The sequence below is a fragment of the Lagenorhynchus albirostris genome, chromosome 10 (assembly GCF_949774975.1).
Source record: "Lagenorhynchus albirostris chromosome 10, mLagAlb1.1, whole genome shotgun sequence".
Classification (NCBI taxonomy): domain Eukaryota; kingdom Metazoa; phylum Chordata; class Mammalia; order Artiodactyla; family Delphinidae; genus Lagenorhynchus; species Lagenorhynchus albirostris.
Genome location: NC_083104.1, coordinates 48066058 through 48087460, shown reverse-complemented (window position 1 = coordinate 48087460; position 21403 = coordinate 48066058). Strand labels below are relative to the sequence as shown.

The 21403-nt window shown below is 46.1% G+C and overlaps 1 protein-coding gene across 1 annotated transcript in view; it reads left to right on the top strand.

Moving 5' to 3' along the window:
- The window catches only part of ITGA9 (integrin subunit alpha 9), a 350494-nt gene that overhangs the window by 312940 nt on the left and 16151 nt on the right, over positions 1–21403 (top strand). Inside the window, exons 24-25 of the mRNA XM_060163908.1 lie at positions 1251–1370; positions 5020–5121. Of these exons, the coding sequence (XP_060019891.1) occupies positions 1251–1370; positions 5020–5121 (222 nt within the window). The remainder of the gene's footprint in view (positions 1–1250; positions 1371–5019; positions 5122–21403) is intronic.

The following is a 21403-nucleotide window of genomic DNA, read 5'->3' as shown; positions in this document are numbered from 1 at the left end:
GCAAGAAATGTTCTATATCTTGATCTGTTATAAACGTATGTAAAAATATATCAAGATGGATCCTTAAGATTTATTCTCTTTAGTGTATGTAAGTTATACCTCAACTTTTTTAAAAGTGAAGGTATTAAAGATGGAATCAGATGCTTTTCCACAACCTCCTGTCTCCATGTCTTTGGTTACATCTCTTCAGCTCCTTATTTCGGCTACGGCACGTCTCGCTGACATTTCCTTCCTCAATTTTTTTTCCAGTGGAAGTAGTAGGACTTTGTTTGCCATTTGGAAGGTTGGAATATTTTTACTCACATAATGCTGATGATCAGCTTTTTTTTTTTTTTTTTTTTTTTTTTTTTTTGTGGTACGCGGGCCTCTCACTGCTGTGGCCTCTCCCGTTGCGGAGCACAGGCTTGGGACGTGCAGGCTCAGCGGCCATGGCTCACGGGCCCAGCCGCTCGCTCCGCAGCATGTGGGATCTTCCCGGACCGGGGCACGAACCCGTGTCCCCTGCATCGGCAGGTGGACTCTCAACCACTGCGCCACCAGGGAAGCCCGATCAGCTATTTTTTTTGAAGCCCTTAGAATTGTTAGATATACTGATATCTAGTTGTTTGACGGATGCAACTCTGTATCTAGCTGAAATTTTTACCCCACATGTGAAACATCGTGAAGGTATGTTTGCACATTTTGGATCCTACAATACAAAAGAATTCCTCCTTTGTAACTTAAATTTGGAATTTAGGTTTCTAGCTGTAATTCGTGTGTTTTCTTGGTTAAACGTGTTTTTCTTTACTCCTGTGGTTTCTTGAGTCATGTGACTTTGGAGCCCTTTAATTTGCCCAACCTAAAAATTGGGCATGAAAGTGTATTTGTCACTTCACAGGCAGAAATCACATGATCTAGGACATGCACCTTGTGTTCAAAACTCATAAGAGGAATGCTCCCAAAATATGTAAATGTGTTTCTTTAAAAACAACACAAAAAAAACCCTTCCTTCTCCTTGCAAATCCAGTTTTTTGGTAGGGTGCACCAGTGAGCTTAGACTTGAAGGCATGTTCTGGTGCCTGCCAGGAAGGAAGTCCCTTGATTGCCCTCTGGTGGCAAGAAGGAATGATTGCATCTTCCTATGGATTTCCTCTACCTGGAATGGCCTTGGTCCGCAGAATAGAAACTCACAGAGCCCTCTGTGCTATAAATGCTGTGCTCTTGTCTTTGTTCTTAATACGGTTTGATTATTCTCTGTTTGTTCTTCTCAGGACTGCGAAAAGCCAGGAATTTCTTGCCTAACAATGCACTGTAATCTTAGTGCGTTGGCTAAAGAAGAAAGTCGTACTATAGACATTTACATGCTGCTGAACACAGAAATACTGAAGAAGGTAAGCCCTGGGAAGCTGTACTATTGGGGTTCATTTAAAAGCATTAGAATTGGTTTCCTCAGAACAAACTCTGCCTGCCCCCTTTAAAAAACTGCCCTGGATAGCACCACTGGTAATTCTGCTGCAGATGATGCCAGGGAAACATACCAGACCCTTGTTATTCAAAGTCTGGTTGGAGGACCAGCAGTATCAGCATCACCTGGGAGCTCCTTAGAACTGCAGAATCTTGGACTCTACCCAGCCTTTGGGAATCAGCATCTCTGTTTTAACAAGCTCCCTACGTGTTTTGTTTGCACAGTTGAGTTTCTCAGACTTTAGCTTGCTTCAGAATCACCTGGAAACCTTGTTAAACCACAGATTCCTCAGAGGGGAGTCTGAAGGTCTGCGTTTCTGAGGAGCTTCCAGGTGATGCCAATACTGCTGTTCTGGGGACCACGTTTTAGATCAGGGGTTTTCCTTAAAGGGCCAGTGGTAAATATTTTAGGCTTTATGGGCTATACAGTGTCTTGCCACTGCTCAACTCTGCCATTGTATTGTGAAAGCAGCCATAGACCATACTCAAATGAATGGGTGTGGCTGTGTTCCAATAAAACTTTATTTACAAAACCCAGCAAAGGGCCAGATTTGACCCATGAGTCATAGTTTGCCAACCCCTTGTTTAGATGGCACCTTGTTTTTCAGAATTCCAACTTTTGAATCTCAGATAACTTTTGTTTTTTTAGGGTTTTTTTTTTTTTACTTTTATTGGAGTATAGTTGATTTACAATGTTGTGCTAGCTTCACGTGCACAGCAAAGTGAACCAGCTATACATACACATATATCCACTCCTTTTTAGATTCCCCTCCCACATAGACCATTACAGAGCACTGAGCAGCGAATCTCAGATCACTTTGCTATTATAAGTTTATAAAAGTGGCTCATAAAAAACACCTCAGTCCATGAATTGGTGGCCCTTAAGAAAATCATACACATTCACTATGATTTATTTTAACATAAACGCTGCTGAGTATGAAAGGCCACATCCAACAAGATGCTTCTAAAATAATCACATGTGAAGCTAAAACAAAATAGGCATGTTAGCCACAGAGATTCTCTTTATTTTCCTTTGGAAAAACTAAATGTGTTAGTCTGTATAAAACTGTCAGTGTATAAATGAATATCCTTAGAAAAGTCATTCCAGTGTTATTTTTTAAATTAGGCATGGCAGTAACATGTTGGCCTGATAAGTCACAGGCACAGGGGGATACAGGATGTTTTACCCACTCTCCGACTCCGGCTGGTGGAGAGCTGTGAACAGTTCTGCTTTCCCTGGATTCTTTGGAGGGAAACTGGTTTGGGGCAAGTTGGGTGCACACAGCACTGCTTCCCTGTTGTACCTCTCCCTTTAAAAAGGATAGTGTTGGGAGAGGACCAGGCATGAACTAGAGCACCCCTGGTCACCCTATGATTCCAGAATGTCATATCACAGGAAGTGCCTTACTGTCCTGGGTCCCCAGGACAGGTTGAGGGATTATGATTCTGTATGCTTACCCATCCTGTTCACCTTCTTGATAAACGGCCCTGGTGACAGTTTTATTCCCTATGCCACACTTGGCACTGTTGACAGAACCCTGATACGGCACTGATGGCAGGAAGCCACTCTGATTTCTCTTTCAGCCTCAACCCAGTTGGCTGCTGCTTGCACTTATAAATTAGTCATTAGTACAAATTTAACCACAAAGCCTCAAGCCTTCCTTGTCCCCAGCTCTGGCCTGGTCTTGTGCAGCTTTCTCTTTCTCTCTCAGTGATCAATGGTGACCCTTTGCCAAGGAACATGTCCCAGTGACTGCTGTCCCCGTGGGCCATCCAGCCTAGTCTGCATCCCAAGACAGCAGGAAGCCATGGGGTGTCGTATGCGGATGTTGGAGAACCGATCTCCCTACTGGTTCCCTTTCAGCAGAAACCAGCAGAAATCCCAGGTGCAGAGGAAAGCCTCTGTCGGGGCCCCGAGGCCAGCCACGCCTCCCTAAGGATGTGGAGCAGAACCAGCCTTGTGGTTCCCTGGGCCACCACTTCTGTTAGTTTTCCTTTGACCTGAAGGTCTGGCCACAGACAGGGGAATTTGAGGTTTTATTGTTTTGACTTTAACAAGTTTTCATTTGAAATGTAGGATCTGATTTTTTTTAATCATCAGAGGATTCCAGTTTCTTCCAAAGTATTTGTTTTTTACAACCACAAGGCACCTGTTCTGTGCCAGGCTCCTCATCTGCTCGGCCTTTAACTTTGACAGTTATCATCGTCATCATCATCATCATTATTATTGTCATTAGCAATGTCCGAGATGATGATGATGATGATGATCTAAGATTGAAAAGACAGTATATCCTGACCCATGAAACCACAAATCTACAGAACTGTTAAACTGGTAAAAGATTGCTGCATACAAAATTATTTACTGCTTAATATGAGCTCACTGAAGCAGTTTTTTTTGAGTGACAAGTTTGCCAGCCCCTGTCTTCTTCCAAACTCTTTCATCACTGCCTTGGAGCCATTCTCTCATTATCTGGATTGGTGGCTTTGAGCCCACACCAAGGCTTCTGCCTGCAATGGCTGGTGGGCTCTTCCTGAGTCTTTCCTGGGCCACCCTCCCTCCCCCCATCCCCTTTCTCATCGGGCCATCACCTAATTACAGTAAGTTCCCTACATACAAACCTTCCTCAAGTTGTGAACTTTCAAAGACGTGAACGTGCGTTCCATCAGCATCAGGCGTGAGTGAAATTGCAGCTTGCCCTCCGTCTCCTATTACTGACGATCCTTCAGCTCTACCATCTCCCACCTCCTCTCCCTCCTCCAGTCAGTAACTCTTCTTGCCTGTTCACTCGACGCCAGCCCCTGTATGCCAGCTGTTGTACTGTACTACTGTACTTTTCAAGATACTGGACTGTAAGATTAAAATGTTTATTTTTTGTGTTTGTTTTTCATGTAATATTTTTGTGAAAAGTATTATAAACCTATTACAGTACTGTACTATTTATATAGCCGATTGTGTTAGTTGGGTACCTAGGCTAACTTTGTTAGACTTACGAACGCACTCTCGGTACGGAACTCGTTCACACGTGGGGGGACTTACTGTATAAGCTAGATGCTTCCCGCCTCTCATCTCTCCATCAGGTACCCTCTTCCAAGCTTAAATGGCTTTGACCCCCCGAACCAGCTTCATTTAAGAGCAAAGAAAGAGTTAAAAGGAACTCATGTGGAGAGTTTGAGGGTTGTGGTCAAGGCAGGAAGATGCTTGAGAAATGTAAATCAGATACCTTCTATGGAACGCCAGGCCTCGATTTGTTGTACACAATTAACAGCTTTATTTATTCTCTGCTCTTTGGGAATATGTCAATACCAAGATCCAAATATCTGGCTCCTGCCACTTGGAAACCACAGCACACAAGACTGCATGTGTTGATGACTCAGCAAAACTCCAGAGCTTTTCAGCGTCCACTATGATATGAAAGAATCCTCAAGAGAGAGACTGGAAATCTCTTGTCTCATTCAGTGATAGAAATTTTTGTCTGGTTCACATGGAATCTTTGAATTTCAGTTCTGTCTGGGACCTTGGGGCCCAGCCATTGTGATTCAAAAGTCTTACAGTGAGTTGTGTTGTTTCTTCCTCAGGACAGTTCATCTGTCATCCAGTTCATGACCCGCGCCAAGGTGAAGGTGGACCCTGCCCTGAGGGTGGTGGAGGTAGCCAGTGGGAACTCAGAGGAGATGACGGTGAGTTGGTCACCCCCCACACACACAGCCCTCCTCCAAGGGTGAGGGAATCTGGGTGACTTGGGAGACTTGGTGCTGGCATTTGAGGGTAAAGGCGGTCTCTAAGCCAAGATGTCAGCTTTGTGGTAGACCCAAGACCTTGCCTGCCTTGGCTTCCAGGCCCCCATGGAGAACTTCTGCGGTCTGCTCTTGTTGTGATAGCCATGTTCTCTGGGATGCTGTTGTTATGTGAAAGCTCCCGGCTATGACCAGCCAAAGGAAAAATCTTCTGGAAGTACCCTTGACAGGGCTTGCATTTCCATTCTGGAGCCAAGACTATTTTTATTTTTCTCAGACCTTTCCCTGAAACCTCATCTGCCTTCCCAGTCACATTGGTCCATGGATAAACGCTGGGTGTTTCTAAACCAAGTTGTTTGAGCAACCTGAAGGGGTCACATCCTAGTTGCCAAGTCCTAGAAACTCCTCTTTCATTCCCTACCTAACCCCGTATCCTCTATCACAACGGTCCGCAACCTTTCTGGCACCAGGGACTGGTTTTGTGGAAGACAGTTTTTCCACGGGGTGTGGGGGGATGGTTCAGGTGATAATGCCAGCAGTGGGGAACCACAGATGAAGCTTTGCTGTCTCTCGCCTGCCACTCACCTCCTGCTGTGCGGCCCAGTTCCTAACAGGCCGGTACTGGTCTGTGGCCCGGGGGTTGGGAACCCCTGTTCTATAAAGTGCAGTCGGTAAGCAGCCTCAAGATGGAATATGTGGCAACCAGGAGCTCGGATGTGGGGTGTGGGAGAAGCTGGAGGGAAAGGGGTACTCTTGGAAATTGGCTGCCTTTTATTATTTTTCAGGGGCAGGAGGCAGGGGGGAGGCTTATTCTCTGACACCCACACTGAGGTCCTAGGCACATGGGGAGACAGCAGCCTCTGAACTGGTTTGGCCAATGAGTTATGCAATGATGCTAGCTTTTTGCATCTCCTTTCCTGGAACTTACTTCTCTCAAGGGAGACTTTACCCTCTCTTGGAAGAGTGAATATTGCTGTGACAAATTTACAAAAGTGAAAAATTCACAAAGATTAATTACTTACAAAGAAAAAATGGTTAACTTATTTTCCAATAACAATGGAGACACCACATAGCTAAATGTGAGGATGAGGATCAGAGCAAAGCCCACTCTTATAAGACCCTGGTTAGGAAGGGTTCATGTAGAAAATAAGTGCCCTGGGACTTCCCCGATGGTGCAGTGAATAAGAATCTGCCTGCCAGTGGGGACACTGGTTCTATCCCTGGCCCAGGAAGATCCCACATGCCGTGGAGCAACTAAGCCCGTGCACCACAACTACTGAGCCTGCGCTCTAGAGCCTGCGAGCCACAACTACTGAAGCCGATGTGCCTAGAGCCCGTGCTCCGTAGCAGGAGCAGCCACCGCAAGGAGAAGCCCGTGCAACGCAACGAAGAGTAGCCCCTGCTCTCTGCAACTAGAGAAAGCCCGTGCACAGCAACGGAGATGCAACGCAGCCAAAAATAAATAAAATTAAAACTTTTAAAAAATAAAGAAATGGGGCTTCCCTGGTGGCACAGTGGTTGAGAGTCTGCCTGTCGATGCAGGGGACACGGGTTCGTGCCCCGGTCCAGGAAGATCCCACATGCCGCGGAGCGGCTAGGCCCGTGAGCTATGGCCGCAGAGCAGGCGCATCCGGAGCCTGTGCTTCGCAATGGGAGAGGCCACAACAGTGAGAGGCCTGCGTACCGCAAAAAAAAAAAAAAAAAAAAAAAAATTTAAAGAAATGCCCAGGACCTCCATGAACTCTCAGTCCTGAGCAAGAAACAAAAGCAACAGCCAACATCTGGTACAGAATGAATAAGAATCTGTGAGGATGTTAAAGCTGCCCCAGGCCGTGGGTATTGCATGCCTGATGCAGGGAAGGACTGTCAGATGCAGACCTTAACTCCTCTACTCAACATCAGGAAATTGTCCACGTAGTCATTTTAATAGCAGAAACTGAATGGGATGAAATGGAATGGCGCTGGAGTCCTTCACTCCTAGGGTCAGTGTTTATGGAAGATCAAATATTTGGAGATGGCCTTTGCCTTTTCCTCCTTGCCTTTTGGCCATTTAACTGCTAATTCAGACTTACCTGGGGATTGAAGAAGAATGGAGATTCACTGCTCATTGTCACAGCTCTGGTTAAAAAGTTTCATAGGATGAGATACATGCCCAACATGAGAGGTTTGGAATGTTCTGGTAGACCACTGTGTTCCCAATTAAGAGTTAACGGAAGTAACTAACAGGTTTCCTACAGGTGGAATCCCTTGGGTAAATGAAAAAAATATCATGGGTGCATTGCCTTTGATTAGAACACGGAGCTGTGGGATCCAGGAAAACATTGCCTAACACCCCATCGTTGGATTCTGAGTCATCTGTACGCCCCCCAAATACCACTTCCATTAGTTACTGTTCCATTTTGAGCACTATGGTAATATTATCATTATCAAGAGCTCTTTGGAAGAAGCTCTCATTTTCAACTAGTTTTTTTCCGGTACTCTAAGAAAAATGGGTACCCGTCGGAATCCCACAATGCCCCCACCTCCCTCCTTTCCATAACTTTGCCTTTCAATCCGTGAGCCAAGATGAAGTACTACAATCTGTTCTCAACTTTCCTGGCAGAAAAAAATATATATTTTCTGAGTAGGAAGGTTTGCCTTTTTAGAACAAACACGTTCCACCCTACATGTTTCTTCTGAATGCCTGGTGCTCTGTTAGTTGTTCATCGGAAGGGAAATTTCCATAGAGGCTAGCCACCAAATTTAAATCAGGCAAAATATCGCAGGATTTTAGATCAGACGTCACATTTGTATGGCCTTGGAATGAACAGGAAGTGTACTTGCTGCTGGTAACGAGCAGGGTGTGGGTGAGAAGAGGAAAACAATCTAGTTTTTAACCACATAAAATGCACATGGTGATAATTCAACTGACAGGCAAATCAAATAATTTTCTTGGGACTCTTTGTGTCTTTTATTTTTATGCCATGGTACAGGGAGTGCTTTACAGGGCGTACGGTTGAATACCTAGAAATATGTACTAGATATTTGAGGCATTTTCCTTGTTTACTAATAATAGATTTGAGGTGCCCTTCCCAGGTGGGGTATTAGCACGTGTCCAAGGCCAACCACACCAGCTTACCTGGCTTTGTACAGACCCAAACCTGAGAACTGTGGATGAGATCTGAGTCACCGCATTCAGCGCTGATTGTGCTGAGAACACTCTGAACTCCCATCCTGTCCAACCCAACCCTTCCGGCTTTTCTGGCAGTGCTGCCAACAGCTGAGGCTAGAAACTCCCCGGGGGCAAACTAAGAATCTCCAGCACACCAGCTCTGCTCCTGAGAGCCACCACCCCACACTCCCTTCTCAGACTGCGTGAGAAGCTTGTATGAGTTACAGAGCAAATCTATTTTCTTGATAGTTTGAAATAGTGGAATACATTATGAACATGGAAATCCACAGATGGATAAGTAAGTCATTGCCATGTGGAGTGGGCACCAGGCTGAGATTCTAGGTACCAGCAGGAGACACTGACTTCGTCTCATTTTAGCGGAATCAGAATGGATTAGAAGGATATTGGGTAGCTCTCAGAATTGCCAGGAAGGCTGGGGATATGACAAATCTGTGGCGCCAGGACCACAGGCTGGGTCAGGCCCCAGGAAGAGCCTGGCATGGTACTCTGGACACTTTCCCTGGCTTCTCTCAGCCTCTTGCTCTGGAGTCAGGCAGGAACCTCTCACTGGCTGAGGTTAGACCCCTGTCCATGGGGTACCAGGCACCCCAGAAAGAGCAGGTGGCTGGCATTTTTGGCTATTATAGTAGAGCCTCACCCTCACCCCAAGACTCACCTAGAGGAAGACTCCCCAGCACTGGAAGGATGCTAAAAAGTGACAAATACCCCCCTCCCATGTGCTTTTCTAATACCGAAGACAGCATGGGGCCAGCCAACCCCTGGTGCATCTTAGAGCTCCCATCTGAGCCAGTCTTTGTTCAGTCATTTAGACCACTTTGTCAGCTCCATTAATGAGAGAACATGAAAGTCTTTGTCCATAGGTGGTTTAGCAGTGTTTGTGCTTTGGGCTTTGTTTTGTTTTAAGAATGAATATGCTGGAATGAGCTACTTCCTTGCTGACATTTGCTGACAGGACAAGTGTCTGGGGCCTTCACCTTCTGCCCCGGGAATCATATGTCCAAAGAGGCGGTCACCTCCCTCCCACAGTCCTCCTTTGCCATCCCTTACCCTGCAGGTGGGGAGATGCAGGGGTCATAACTTCAACAAGTCCCCTGAGATTCTGCTGTGCCCTGCCTGGATTAGAACCACAAAGCCTCTTCCTCTAGTGAACAAAGGGCCTCTGATGCTCAGGGAGAATAGGTGACTTGCCCTGGATCTCACATCACTGAGCCGAGAATAGTGTCTGGAGCTCTTAACTCCCCAGCCTGGTGCTCCTTTCCCTGCCCTGCAGCCACTCAGTCACACGGGAGGGCACTGGGCCTTGGATGAAAGGGCCCCGACAAGTGCAAGTGTCCACTCTGGAAAGGACTGATTTGTTTTAAAGTCTGTCTGTTAAAACTGCCCAGGTACCCTTGGAGCCCAGCCAGCCCCTTCAGACTGGACCTGGCTCTCCTCACCCCAGTGGGGGCTTTCCCTGCTCAGTCTCAGTCAGACTCCAGAACAAAGCCTCCAGCCTGCAGCCACGCTTTCACTTCTGAATAAACCTCCCCCTCACGCACGAATTGATCAGGACAGCACGTTCCAGCTTCATTTTCTCTGAAGCCGTTCAAGTTCAGTTCCCGGTCTTGGCCCTTCTGGGAAGTCAGTACTTCTAGTCTGGCCTTGTCCTTTGTGAACAGGGAGCACTGTATTTCCCCCTTTGGAATTAGAAAAGCCTGGCTTCATATCCCATCTCCTTCACATCCCAGTGGTGTGATCTTGGGTATCAGGTAAGCTCTGTGAGCCTCCGTTTCCTCATCTGTAACATGGGAAACCTGCTTTCTACTTCCTGGAGGTTTCCCCTCCGTTTTGCTCCCTGTCACTGCCCCCCAATCTAGAGGGCATCATCTAAGGTAGTAAATGAGATTACTTCGAAAGGTGCCACCTATAGTTCTTTTGTTGTTTAATGCATCTTGAAGCAAACTTTACAATTTTCTGTCGCCGAATAGACTGTGACTTGTACTTTACCATTTATGTGAAAAATTACATTATACCCGGCAAGAGAGTTTTCCCCCTTCTTACACTGAGAGGTACGATGAAGAAGAGGGTCATTGGAAAGTCATCACCCCCCCCATTCCCTGTCATCATCAAAAGATGGTAGGCGGTCCTCTCCCCTCACCCACTACCCCTAATGTGAGAATTAAGCTCTAACCATAAGGAACTGAGAAAAATCCCAGTGTGGTTTGCTGATTGTCACTATACACAGTTTCATTCAATGAATACTTATTGGGGGCTTGCTACGGGCCAGGCAACATAGAGACACTGTGGGTGCAATGGGGAGCAAAGTAGCCATGGCCCCTGCCCTCCCAGAGCTGACTGAGAGGGTGACAGAGAGTAAACAAGGAAGCAAACAAGGGTTTTATTTCAAATCAAGGTGAGTTCCATGGGAGTAACCTGCTCTAGATTGAGGGGAATCTAAAGGAATGTTTCTCCAAGGAAACTGAGATCTAGAGAGAGAGGAGGAATTAGCTTGCCAAGCGCAGGGAAGAGTGTCTCAGTGAGGAGGGAGAGCCATATGAAGAGCCAAATAGCTTAGCGTGTTCAAGGCTGAAACACCAGTGTGGCAGCAACCTGGTGAGTGGTGAAGCCATCCATGATGGGAGACACGTGAAGACGTCCATGATGGGAGACACGTGAAGACATCCATGATGAGAGACATAGGCAGGGTCATACCATATAACACCAGGGAGCAGTTACAAAGGAAGCCGTTGCAAGCTTCTGTTTTGAGTGGGGAATGGCACGATTCAATACATATTTTTTAACAATCATAGGCTACTGTGTGGACAGTGGATTGTAGGGGGCTGCAAGAAGGTTGTGACCGTCACTTGGCTAGAGATGATGGTGGCCGAGGAGATAGAAGTAGACAGGTACTTTATATCAGTAGAGGTCTAGCAGTTTGTGCCAGTCACATGTGGGGAGTATCTGTCCTCAAGGGTTGGGAGGGATCAGATCACATCTTGGTGCAAAGCCCCTTGCCTGGTGCCTACGCATGAGCAGTCAGTTAGTAGTGGCTCCCATTGCATGAAGAGATGGCCAAGGATGGGAGGAAGCAAATAAAGAATAGCGTTTCCCTCCCTCAAAACCTCAAGAGTCATGATCAGTTTACTCTAAACCAATGATTTCCAGCTGTCATCATGATAATCATTATCATTTTTTTAAACAACACAACCCCTTTCTAAATTGAAATGTGCTTTGGTTGAGTCAGAGGTGGGATGCCTGGAACTCCCCCAACTTGTATTTCCATTTTCCCTTGGGGGCCTCTGCATCCCCTCACCAAACCCCTAGGCTCTGTGGAGCCAAGGAAACCACTGCTATGGAAGGTTGTATTTTAGGACAAGGCTGCTGTCCAGCCCCTCAAATTCTTTCACTAGACATGAACTGGACCCCCCGGTAAACATGAACAAGAAAAAAATTATAGCCTCAAGGGGTGAACACTGCACTTGCACACGTGTGCAGACACACGTGCTCAAACACACACACACACACACACACACACAGTAGTGTGGTTTTGTGCTGGGAAAGCCTGAGCTGAAGAGGTTAGGAGAGGCTGGCTGCATGGACAGAGTGACCCCTGAACAAGTATTGAAAGCATTTTCTAAGTGGACAGGGGAAGGTTGGGCTCCAGATGGAGTCAGATGGTGTCTTAAAATAGATTCTCAAGAAGCAGACCCTCAGATGAGGATGTGGGTGCAAGGATTTTAGTAAGGAAATGCTCCCAGAGAGACGGGAAAAGAAGTGAGGAGACAGGATAGGGAAAGAGAACAAGCGGACCAAGGATGAGATTCCAGGGGCCCCAGCCTTAGCGGAGCCCTGGAGCACAAATACCACCTCAGAGATCATCCTGCCTTGAAGCGAGGGAGCTGGGCTTTCTCACTCCTGTACGTGTCAGTCACTGGCCAGGGGCTGCCCAGGAGGTAATGAGCCCCAGGGTCCTCCTCTCCCCACATGCCCTTGGGGCAGGTGGCCTCTGACGTGCCATCCACTTAGAAGTGAGCGCATGTAAAGCTGGGGTTGGACATAGGGAACTGATCGAGGGACCCGAGGGATGTAGGCGGACGACCAGTAGTATAGGGTACAGATGGCAGTGGTCTCCACGCAGACACTGGGGGCTTGGCTCGATGTGCCCTTCTGCGTCCCATTGCTTAACGATTTTATTGTTTTCATTCGTATATGCTCAGTTTTTGTGATGTGCTGGGCATTTGATGTGATTATCGCCTATCACTCTCACATCACCCCTGTGAATGAGATATTATTACTCCCATTTTCTGATGAGGAAACTTGAGACCCCCAGGTGAAGGGACCTACCAGCCTGAGATGCCACAGCTTGTCAGTGGAAGGGCCGGGTCTGGTGCAGGACTGCCTGTTTGCAAGCCCGAGTCTCCCTTCATCCTCCGCTCCTTGGGCCCCTGCTGTCCTGTTGCCCCGCCCTCGCACAGCAGGAGCACAACTCTGGCAGATGGTAGGAATGCAGCCATGGGTGGTGACAGCTGGCCCTTCGTCTTTGGAGCGACCCTTGGCTCCAGTGACCTCAGAAGCACATCTTGCTCTGACTTAGTGGTCTGTTGATTCTGGAGCTCTTTCCTGTTGTGGCCTGGTTCCTAACCAGATGCACAGCTACTCATCAAGAGAATTAGCACTCATCCAGGGCCCTCCGTAGCCTGCGGTAAAGGAGCTGCGTTCCCCTCCTCCCTTTAAAGAGCCGTCATGAGGTTTCTCAGGAGTAATAGATATAAAACCTCTTAGCACCATGTTTGGCACACGGTAAGTTCTCAACAAATGTGACCCGTTCTTAACAATAAAGGAATTAGCACTGGCCCAGCTCATTCCTCTGCAAATTCTAACAGACCAAGGAATTCCTGAAACCCAGCACCTAGCAGGCAGGGGCAAGTTTGACATCTTTGTTTATCACAGCACAGACTTACAATGTCCGTCTTGCCAAATGCAATTTATTTTCTGTTCATTGATGTCATCTCCATAAGTCTTCAGTCTCCCTGGAGCAGGGATGCTTTCTGAAGGCTCTGTTCTGAGAGTGATTTAAGACATGGTTCTGCTGAGAACATTTCCTCCAGCTCCCACAACCCTTTATCCCTGCCCCCTTCTCCACTGGCTGCTAGATGTAATTAGAAGCAGATGAAAATGACATTTCGTTGTCCCAGATGTTCTTCTTTTCCCACTTTTTATTTTATATAAATTCCTTCCGTCTGTGAGACCTGTGTGTGATGTCAATTGTGGAAAGCATCTTGCCCTTGTAATTGACCTTCAGGCAGTGGGGCCTGGGGTTGAACCTCCATTCGAGTGCTGCTGATGCTGAGCTGTCCCCTCAGCCGTGGAAGCCCTCCATCCAGCCAGGCCTGGGCCAGCTGTACCCCATTGTGGTCATGTTCTCAGGCCTTTTGGAGACCTGAGCATTTCCAGCTATGACATTGGGCATATTTACAGTGGTCAGAACATAAAAGTTTCCAGAAACATACAAGTGAATCAAGTGCTGTGGTTCAGGCTTACCAGCTGCCTCAGACTGGAAGTTGGCTCCTGGTGGTTTCCTGATGCCAGCTTGCCAGCCTCAGGTGCGTTCAGGTTTACAGTAGCAGGCAGAATGCCCAGCGTGTGGGCCTGCCATCGCCCCTGCCGGATGTCTGTCCTTCTCAAGGACTCTATTGAGGCAAATCCTCGTGCTCCTCAATTCTCTTATGTTTTATTAGTTAACATCCGACACACGAGCCCTCCAGCTTCAGTCTGCTGCTGTGTGATCATCTATCCCTTTGTTGGTCAGAACTTCTGCCGCCCCATCTCTCAGCCTCCTGCCACCCTCTGAAACGTGCAGACTCCCCCTCAGCCTCAGTCTTTTTTCTCCTTTCATACTGGGAGTGTGTATCTCTGCTGGGGAAACCACTTCCCCTGCAGCCCTCTTAACGGACCTGTTCTTTGAACCCCCATGTAAAGTTCTCCCTTCTAATCTAGATGCGTTTTGCAGCCAGAGTGCTCTTTGCAAAATGCAAACCATGTCACTCTCTAGTTAGAACCTTCCATTGACCTCCCATGCCTCTTAAGATAAAGCGTATAATTCTTTTTTTTTTTAGGTTTAATTCCACAGTTTTGTTTTTGTTTTTGTTTTTTGCGGTACGCGGGCCTCTCACTGCTGTGGCCTCTCCCGTTGCAGAGCACAGGCTCCAGACGCGCAGGCCCAACGGCCATGGCTCACGGGCCGAGCCGCTCCGCGGCATGTGGGATCTTCCCGGACCAGGGCACAAACCTGTGTCCCCTGCATCGGCAGGCGGACTCTCAACCACTGTGCCACCAGGGAAGCCCCCACAGTATTTTTAATGGCATAATTAAAGCATCCCTTATTCCTCCTATGCTTATCAACAATTTTCTCAGGTAATTTTATGAATGAATCTGATGATTCTCAGGGATTATTTATAAGTAATTTTCAAAGCCATGCCTCAGGAAGACAAAAGAGGTTCTACATTGCTTTTTGGAGCGATTTCCTCTCTACGTGAATGGAGAAGGAGAGTCAGAAGCTTGAATTTCAGTGTTTTATGAAAAGAAAGTAACCTATTAAACTAAATTATTTAGGAATTAGACATTAAGATCAAAATAACTACAAGTTTGATTTGATTTAGTGCAGCCATCAAAAAGCTAGATGGGGCCAGTTTTCAGATGGAAGCCACAAGCTTCTTTGATATAAAGGATATAACTCTTAACACAGCCTCCAGGCCTTCCCATCTCTCCAGCTTCATCTTGAACATTTTCCGGTGACTTCTTGTTCATTTCGTTTGCTCCATGCTCACTGTCTGTTGGCAGTACTTCACCTCTGCCAGGCTCTCTTCTGTCACAGGGGGTTTGCACGTGCTATTCCTTTTTGGAATGTTGTTCCTTTCCCTCTTTGACTAGTTAACTTCTGCTTACCCTTTAACTCTAGCTCAGGCAGTCCCTCAGAAAACTCTTTCTGACTGCCATGCTTATCTTAGAGTCTTTTCTAACCATGAACCTCTCCTTTGGGGCACTTTCTAAAGTTATAATTTTGCATTTATGTGTCTAACTGGCCAGTATTCTCTACAAGCTGGAAGCTCCATGAGGGCAAAGACTGCCTGTTTTATTCATCAATGAATCCCTACAGTGCCTGGCACATAGTAGGTCCTGTGTACACATTTGTTGGATGGGTGGATGGATGGATAGACGGACGAACAGACAGATGGATAGACAAACAAATGGACAGATGGGGTGGAGGGGCAGATGGATGCATGTGTGGATGGATGACCAGGACTCTCCCAAAAGAAATAACATTTGCAGATATATTTTTGAAGTAGAAAAAAGAGAAGCACACTCAGAAACTCCAGCTTCAAATCTCATCCTCTCTTCATTGCAGACTGAATCATAGTCATACTTCATCGAATGGTATGGTAAAAAGGACATTGAATTTATTAATCTGTGCCTTCATGAATCACATGATGAATCACTACCTTGGTCTAGGTGACGGGAGAACATGCATTCAAATCCTTGTTCTGTAAGAATTCAGTTTACTGGAGTCCATAGACAGGAAGATACATCATTACCTTACAGAGTGAAGAGGACTTAGGACTGGGATGATGATGAAGTGCTCCACTGTGGTTTTAAAGCTAAGCTTGTGGAGCTGTGGGTTCCCTTGAGTTGGTTCTGGGGCTGCTGGGCCTGGGGTAGAAGGGACTGGCTTGGGAAGGGGGACCGTTCAGGCAGGGCTCGAGCTTCCCACCTTCTTTATAAACAGAGAATCTCCAGTTTTTTCTGTTTTATACATTGGGGTGCTAGCGCAGATTTTCTCTGCTAAGAGAAGTTGAAAAATTGCTGTTTCCAAAAGCTCAAAGAATGATTAACTCTGCTGAAAAGAGCAGAGTAGGTCAGTCTTCTTGGAACAGAAGATGTTGGAGCAGAGTCTCTCCTTTTAATTTTTTTTTAACTTGGCTTTAAAATGCTCAGTTTTTTTAAAAAGTAGTTAAAAGTAGAAAAGAGAAAACAATACCCGTAGTATCTAAAAACCTATTTACTTAAAAAATTTCCTACATTTTTCTGCAAAGCTGAAGTCTTCTGTATGCTAAATTGATATTGATTTTTTCGTTTAACTTTATAGCATTTATCATTTTTCCCATTTTATTATCATGTTTTCTAAAGTATGTAAAACTTGGAAATCAGGCAAAAGATGCTTGTGTGTCCTTTCACACCTGGAGCACTCTCTGTCCCCTTTCTACTCAAAGTGTGGTCCTTGGACCAGCAGCATCAGCATCACCAGTGAGCGTAACTGCGATGTGGACACTCAGGCCCCAATCCAGACTCCCTGATTCAGAATCTGCATTTTAACGAGGTTCCTCATGTGATTCTTACACACCTTAAAATTGGAGAAAAACAACACTTCTAATAGGCCTGCCTAACTGCCTAGGGCCCATATTCTGTGAAATTACATATTAACCTATAGAAAACTAAGTTACAAATGCCTTTTGCTAGTAAAGATGAAAATGACTCCTGTCTGGCAGAAAATATATTCCCAAAGGTTATAGTTTATTGCCGTGTAAGGTATTAATCAGTTTTGTATCTGATTTCAACATTCTTCTATTCTTTTTTTTCTGTAACTACCTGCATTCTCAGATCCTTTTTTGAACTAGCTTTACCATCCTGATTCCCTCGGTCATGAATTAAATAAATTTTTAATGTGTATTTGCTGCATATTTGTATGAGAGTCATGTTTTTAACTTTTTGAAAATCATACTTTGACAGCCAGATGTATTATCATTTTAACGGCTCTGTGGTATTCTACTTTACGATTGCTGTAATTTACTCATCTGTCGCTCTATTGTTAGACTTTTAGGATATTTCTATTTTTTTATTGAAGTAGAGTTGATTCACAATGTTTTGTTTAGTTTCTGGTGTACAGCAAAGTAATTCCGTTATGCATATATATTCTTTTTTGTATTTTCCATTAAGGATATTCCTAATTCAGTACCAATATAAATAATTCTGCAGTGAACATCTTCGAATATAAAACTTTTCCTGTACTTTATGTTTCTTGCCTATGAGTAAATTTTCAAGTACAGAATTAATGGATCAAAGGATATGAACAGGGTTTCCCTGGTGGCACAGTGGTTGAGAGTCCGCCTGCCAATGCGGGGAACACAGGTCCGTGCCACGGTCTGGGAAGATCCCACATTGCTGCGGAGTGGCTGGGCCCGTGAGCCATGGCCGCTGAGCCTGCGCGTCCAGAGCCTGTGCTCCGCAATGGGAGAGGCCACAACAGTGAGAGGCCCGCGTACCGCAAAAAAAAAAAAAAAAAAAGATATGAACATTTGTAAGATAAGCAGTATTGGAGTTTGTCAACTGGACAGGAATGGAAGAGTCTTCCAAGGTGGCAAAAGCAGGCTGCAGACAGGCAGGAGGCCACAGGTCCCACAGGGAGATAACTCTAACCAGCTAGAATGTGAGTACAGGTCCTGCCAGGGGCTGGAAAGGTAGGAAGGAGACCGGATTGTAAAGAGCCTGGTACCCTGAAATGTATATTTGGTATAAAGGGAAACCATCTGTAGTATAAACTGAGAAGTGCGTGATGAGGCCTGTGCTTTAGGAAGACAACTCTAACATCAGGAAGTCTCCTCCAAAGCTCCTGAAATAGTGCTGGTGACAGAAGCTCAGGCTTGAACTGGAGCAGTAACTGGGGAGGTGGAGAAAAGATATTTAAAGAAGTACGGGGGATGGAATTAAGAGATACAAACTACTATGTATAAAATAGATAAGTAAGAAAGACTTATTGTGTAGCACAAGGAGTTATAGCCATTATCTTGTAATAACTTTTAATGAAGTATAATCTGTAAAAATACTGAATCACCATGCTCTATACCTGAAACTAATATAATATGGTAAATCAACTATACTTCAATTTTAAAAAAAACATTAAAAAATACCATGGGCTGATTCAAAAAAGTTCTTTTTAATTTTTGAATTAAAATAAAGAGGTATAAGGGCTTCACCAGGATCATCCTGCTATTTAGTGGTGGCGACCAGACTGGATTGTCGGTGCTTCCTACCTCTCTCTGTGGTCCATGCTGCTGTTCCTTTGGGTTTTTATCTAAGATGTGACTTCTTAGAACTTCAGGCTGCTCAGATCCTTCCACTTAATGAGTTGATTAGAGTCGCGATGTGCAGGAGCCAGCTTTGCCAAAGCATAAAGCACACATCCAAGATGATGAACGGCATCACTAAAAATAATAAAAGATTAAGCACACATTCCGGGGAAGTGCCAGGGCATTCTTGTGGAATTTGCCAGACTAAACTGTAGTGGATACTCTTCACTGTCTCTACAAAACCAGACCTCCAAGGTAGCTTTGCCAGGATACGCATTTTAGACACTGCGGGCAGGCAGCGTCCCTGTGCGGCTCTCAGGGTGATCCAAGGGGCTGGACTTTACAGCTGACCCCACGGAGCCCACAGCCTGTCTCATTGTCAACAGGAAGGTTCAGCAGATTTTCACTATGCGACCAGAGACCAGGAACTTTCAGACACTATCTTACTTCCCCATTTCACAGAGGAAGAAACTGAGAAGTTTGTCTTGGTTGCCCAAGGGTGCCCCTCTCAGCCACGGTGCTTCATAGTTGACCTGTGCAAGACACCACAAGAGATTCTGAATGTGAGAGGTGATTTGATCCACAGCTTTTAGGGGCAGTAACTCAAAGACGTGAATCTATCTGTCTTTAAAGACAGAAATCTCTAATCTGAACCAGATAGAAAAGAGTAGGCTTAAGATGACAGACTTCACAGCCCATTTCTGTCCCACCCCCACATATTCCTCCTTCAGGATCGCCTCATGTCTGAAAATCCCTCTTTGTAATAGCCCCAAACCAGGTAGAATGGATAAATAAATCGAGGTGTATTCACACAGCAATGAGAATGCCATGCTCCAGCCTAGAGGAATCTCCCAAACCTAATGTGGAAGGAAGAAGTCCTTCCAGGGAGAGCGTGGACAAAAGCAGTGATGCTCATCTAGGCTCTTGGCCGTCAGGACGATTACCCTTCGTGGGGGCTGTGACTGGAAGAGAGCGTGAAGGGGGCTTCTCAGCAGCTGGTCTCATCCTGCATCTCGATCTGGGTGCTGGCTACACAGATGCATTTCGCATTCAGTTCGTGAAAATGCAGTGAGCTGTGCACTTAGGTTACGTAGACTGTTCTCTATGTATATTAGACTTCAGTAAATAGTTTTTTAAAATTAAAAAGGGTGCCAGCCAACCATGCACAACCTCAAAAGAAATCTCCCTGCCAGCAGTGCTAATGATGCTGATGGGAGCACCCGCCACGTGTCAGGGATGGGCTCTGCCAATCGCTCTGCATGCGTTAGTCCCTTCAGTTCTCTGGGGAGGTGCTGTTCTACCCCTGTTTTACAGAGGAGAGAACTGAGGCTCAGAGAGATAAAGTACCCTGTCCAAGGTCACACAGCTAGTGAGTATGTGCTGAAAAGAGGCCTTATTTCCATTCCCAGAAGTGACTACTGTGTTCTGTAGGCAGTTTTCTTTGATCTGTCCCAACATAGGAAGGAATGGTTTCTGCTCTGATTTCCCTAGAGATAATGTTTTGAATTCAGGATCTGCCTCACAGATGACCATCCTCCCCTCCCCCAGCACACCCCCCCACCTCATCTGTGGGAATGAAGACAGTTGAGACAAAGGTGATTGTGTTTGCTTTCCTTATCACCAGGGAAGAGACAGTAAATGATCCATTTAATTGACAGATAATCTTTAAAGAGCCACTGTCAGCCAAGTACTCTGTGGTGTGCTGGTGACCAGCTTAGATTGGGAGTTTGGGGTTGACTAGACCTGAGTTCAAATCCTGACTCTGCATTTTAAGCTACATGACCCAGAGCAAATCCCTTGTCCTCTCTGGGCCTCCATGTCCTGCTGTGTAAAATAGGTGCTAAATATCTCCTGGGGTGATTGTGTGAGTTAGACAAGAGACTGCAAGAAAAGCACAGAGCCTGACACAGAGGAGCATTCAAGAAATGTTACAGAGAGAGGGAAGCCAGGCCCTAAAAAGGTAACATAAATAGCGCTAGTATCAACTCAGTCATGTGCCCAGTCACCGTTGAGGCTTGAGCAAGGGGCTCCCATAACCAGCGAGGCTTCCTGCCAGGCAAAAAATCAGCTGGCTTTCAGGGTTGAGCCAGGTTTACATAGGCCTTCTCCAAGGAGGGACTGGGCATTCCAAGCACACGGCCTAGCTTGGACAAAGCCCTGTGGCTGGGCCAGCCTGTCTGCAGCCAAGGGCTGCCCAGAGCTGAGATTTCTGTCTCTTCAGCAGAGGAGCTTGAATGGGACGGTGGGGTGTTAGGGGATTGGCTGTAGAGGACACAATGGATGCTTTGAATTCTACAAAAATAAACTCTACTGTGACCAGTGGGGCGAAAATAGAGCCAAAGAGTAGTCAGTGTTGAGCTAGCACGTGTTAAGCTATCACTTCTCCGGCAGGAGGGTGGGGGTGCCCTGATTTGTGCGCCACTTTAGGTGGTATAAATACTCCTGTGATGGACCATTTCAAAATAGCATTGTAACATCCTTAGATGTGGAACTGGGAAGAAGAGATGCACACCGTTGGCACCATTGATGTGAGCTAGCACACCACTGAGATTCCATCAAAGTTGGGAAAACTTGCCCCACTGAGACACGGGCTCTGAGGACCTATGGCTCCCATTGGAGACCAGGGCTCCGCTTCTTGAGTGAGTGCTTTTAGTGTGCTAGGCATCGCCATGAGACCCAAGGCAAACTGCCCAGCCCTTGAGGTCCACAGTCTACTGGGGAAACTGGCATTAATTGAGTAATCACACTAAGTTACACAGTGCACGGAACACTCAGAAAGAAGTACTGTCTTACCTGGAGCACACGCCCATGCCCTTTGTTTCAAAACCATAATAAAACAGACTGTTACTGTCTGCTCTGTATCAAGAACATAGTGTGTCCTCTCGGTTTTTCACCACACTTACGTTCACTTCGTGATACTTAAATCAGGCCTGTTGTCATTACAGCCCTTTCA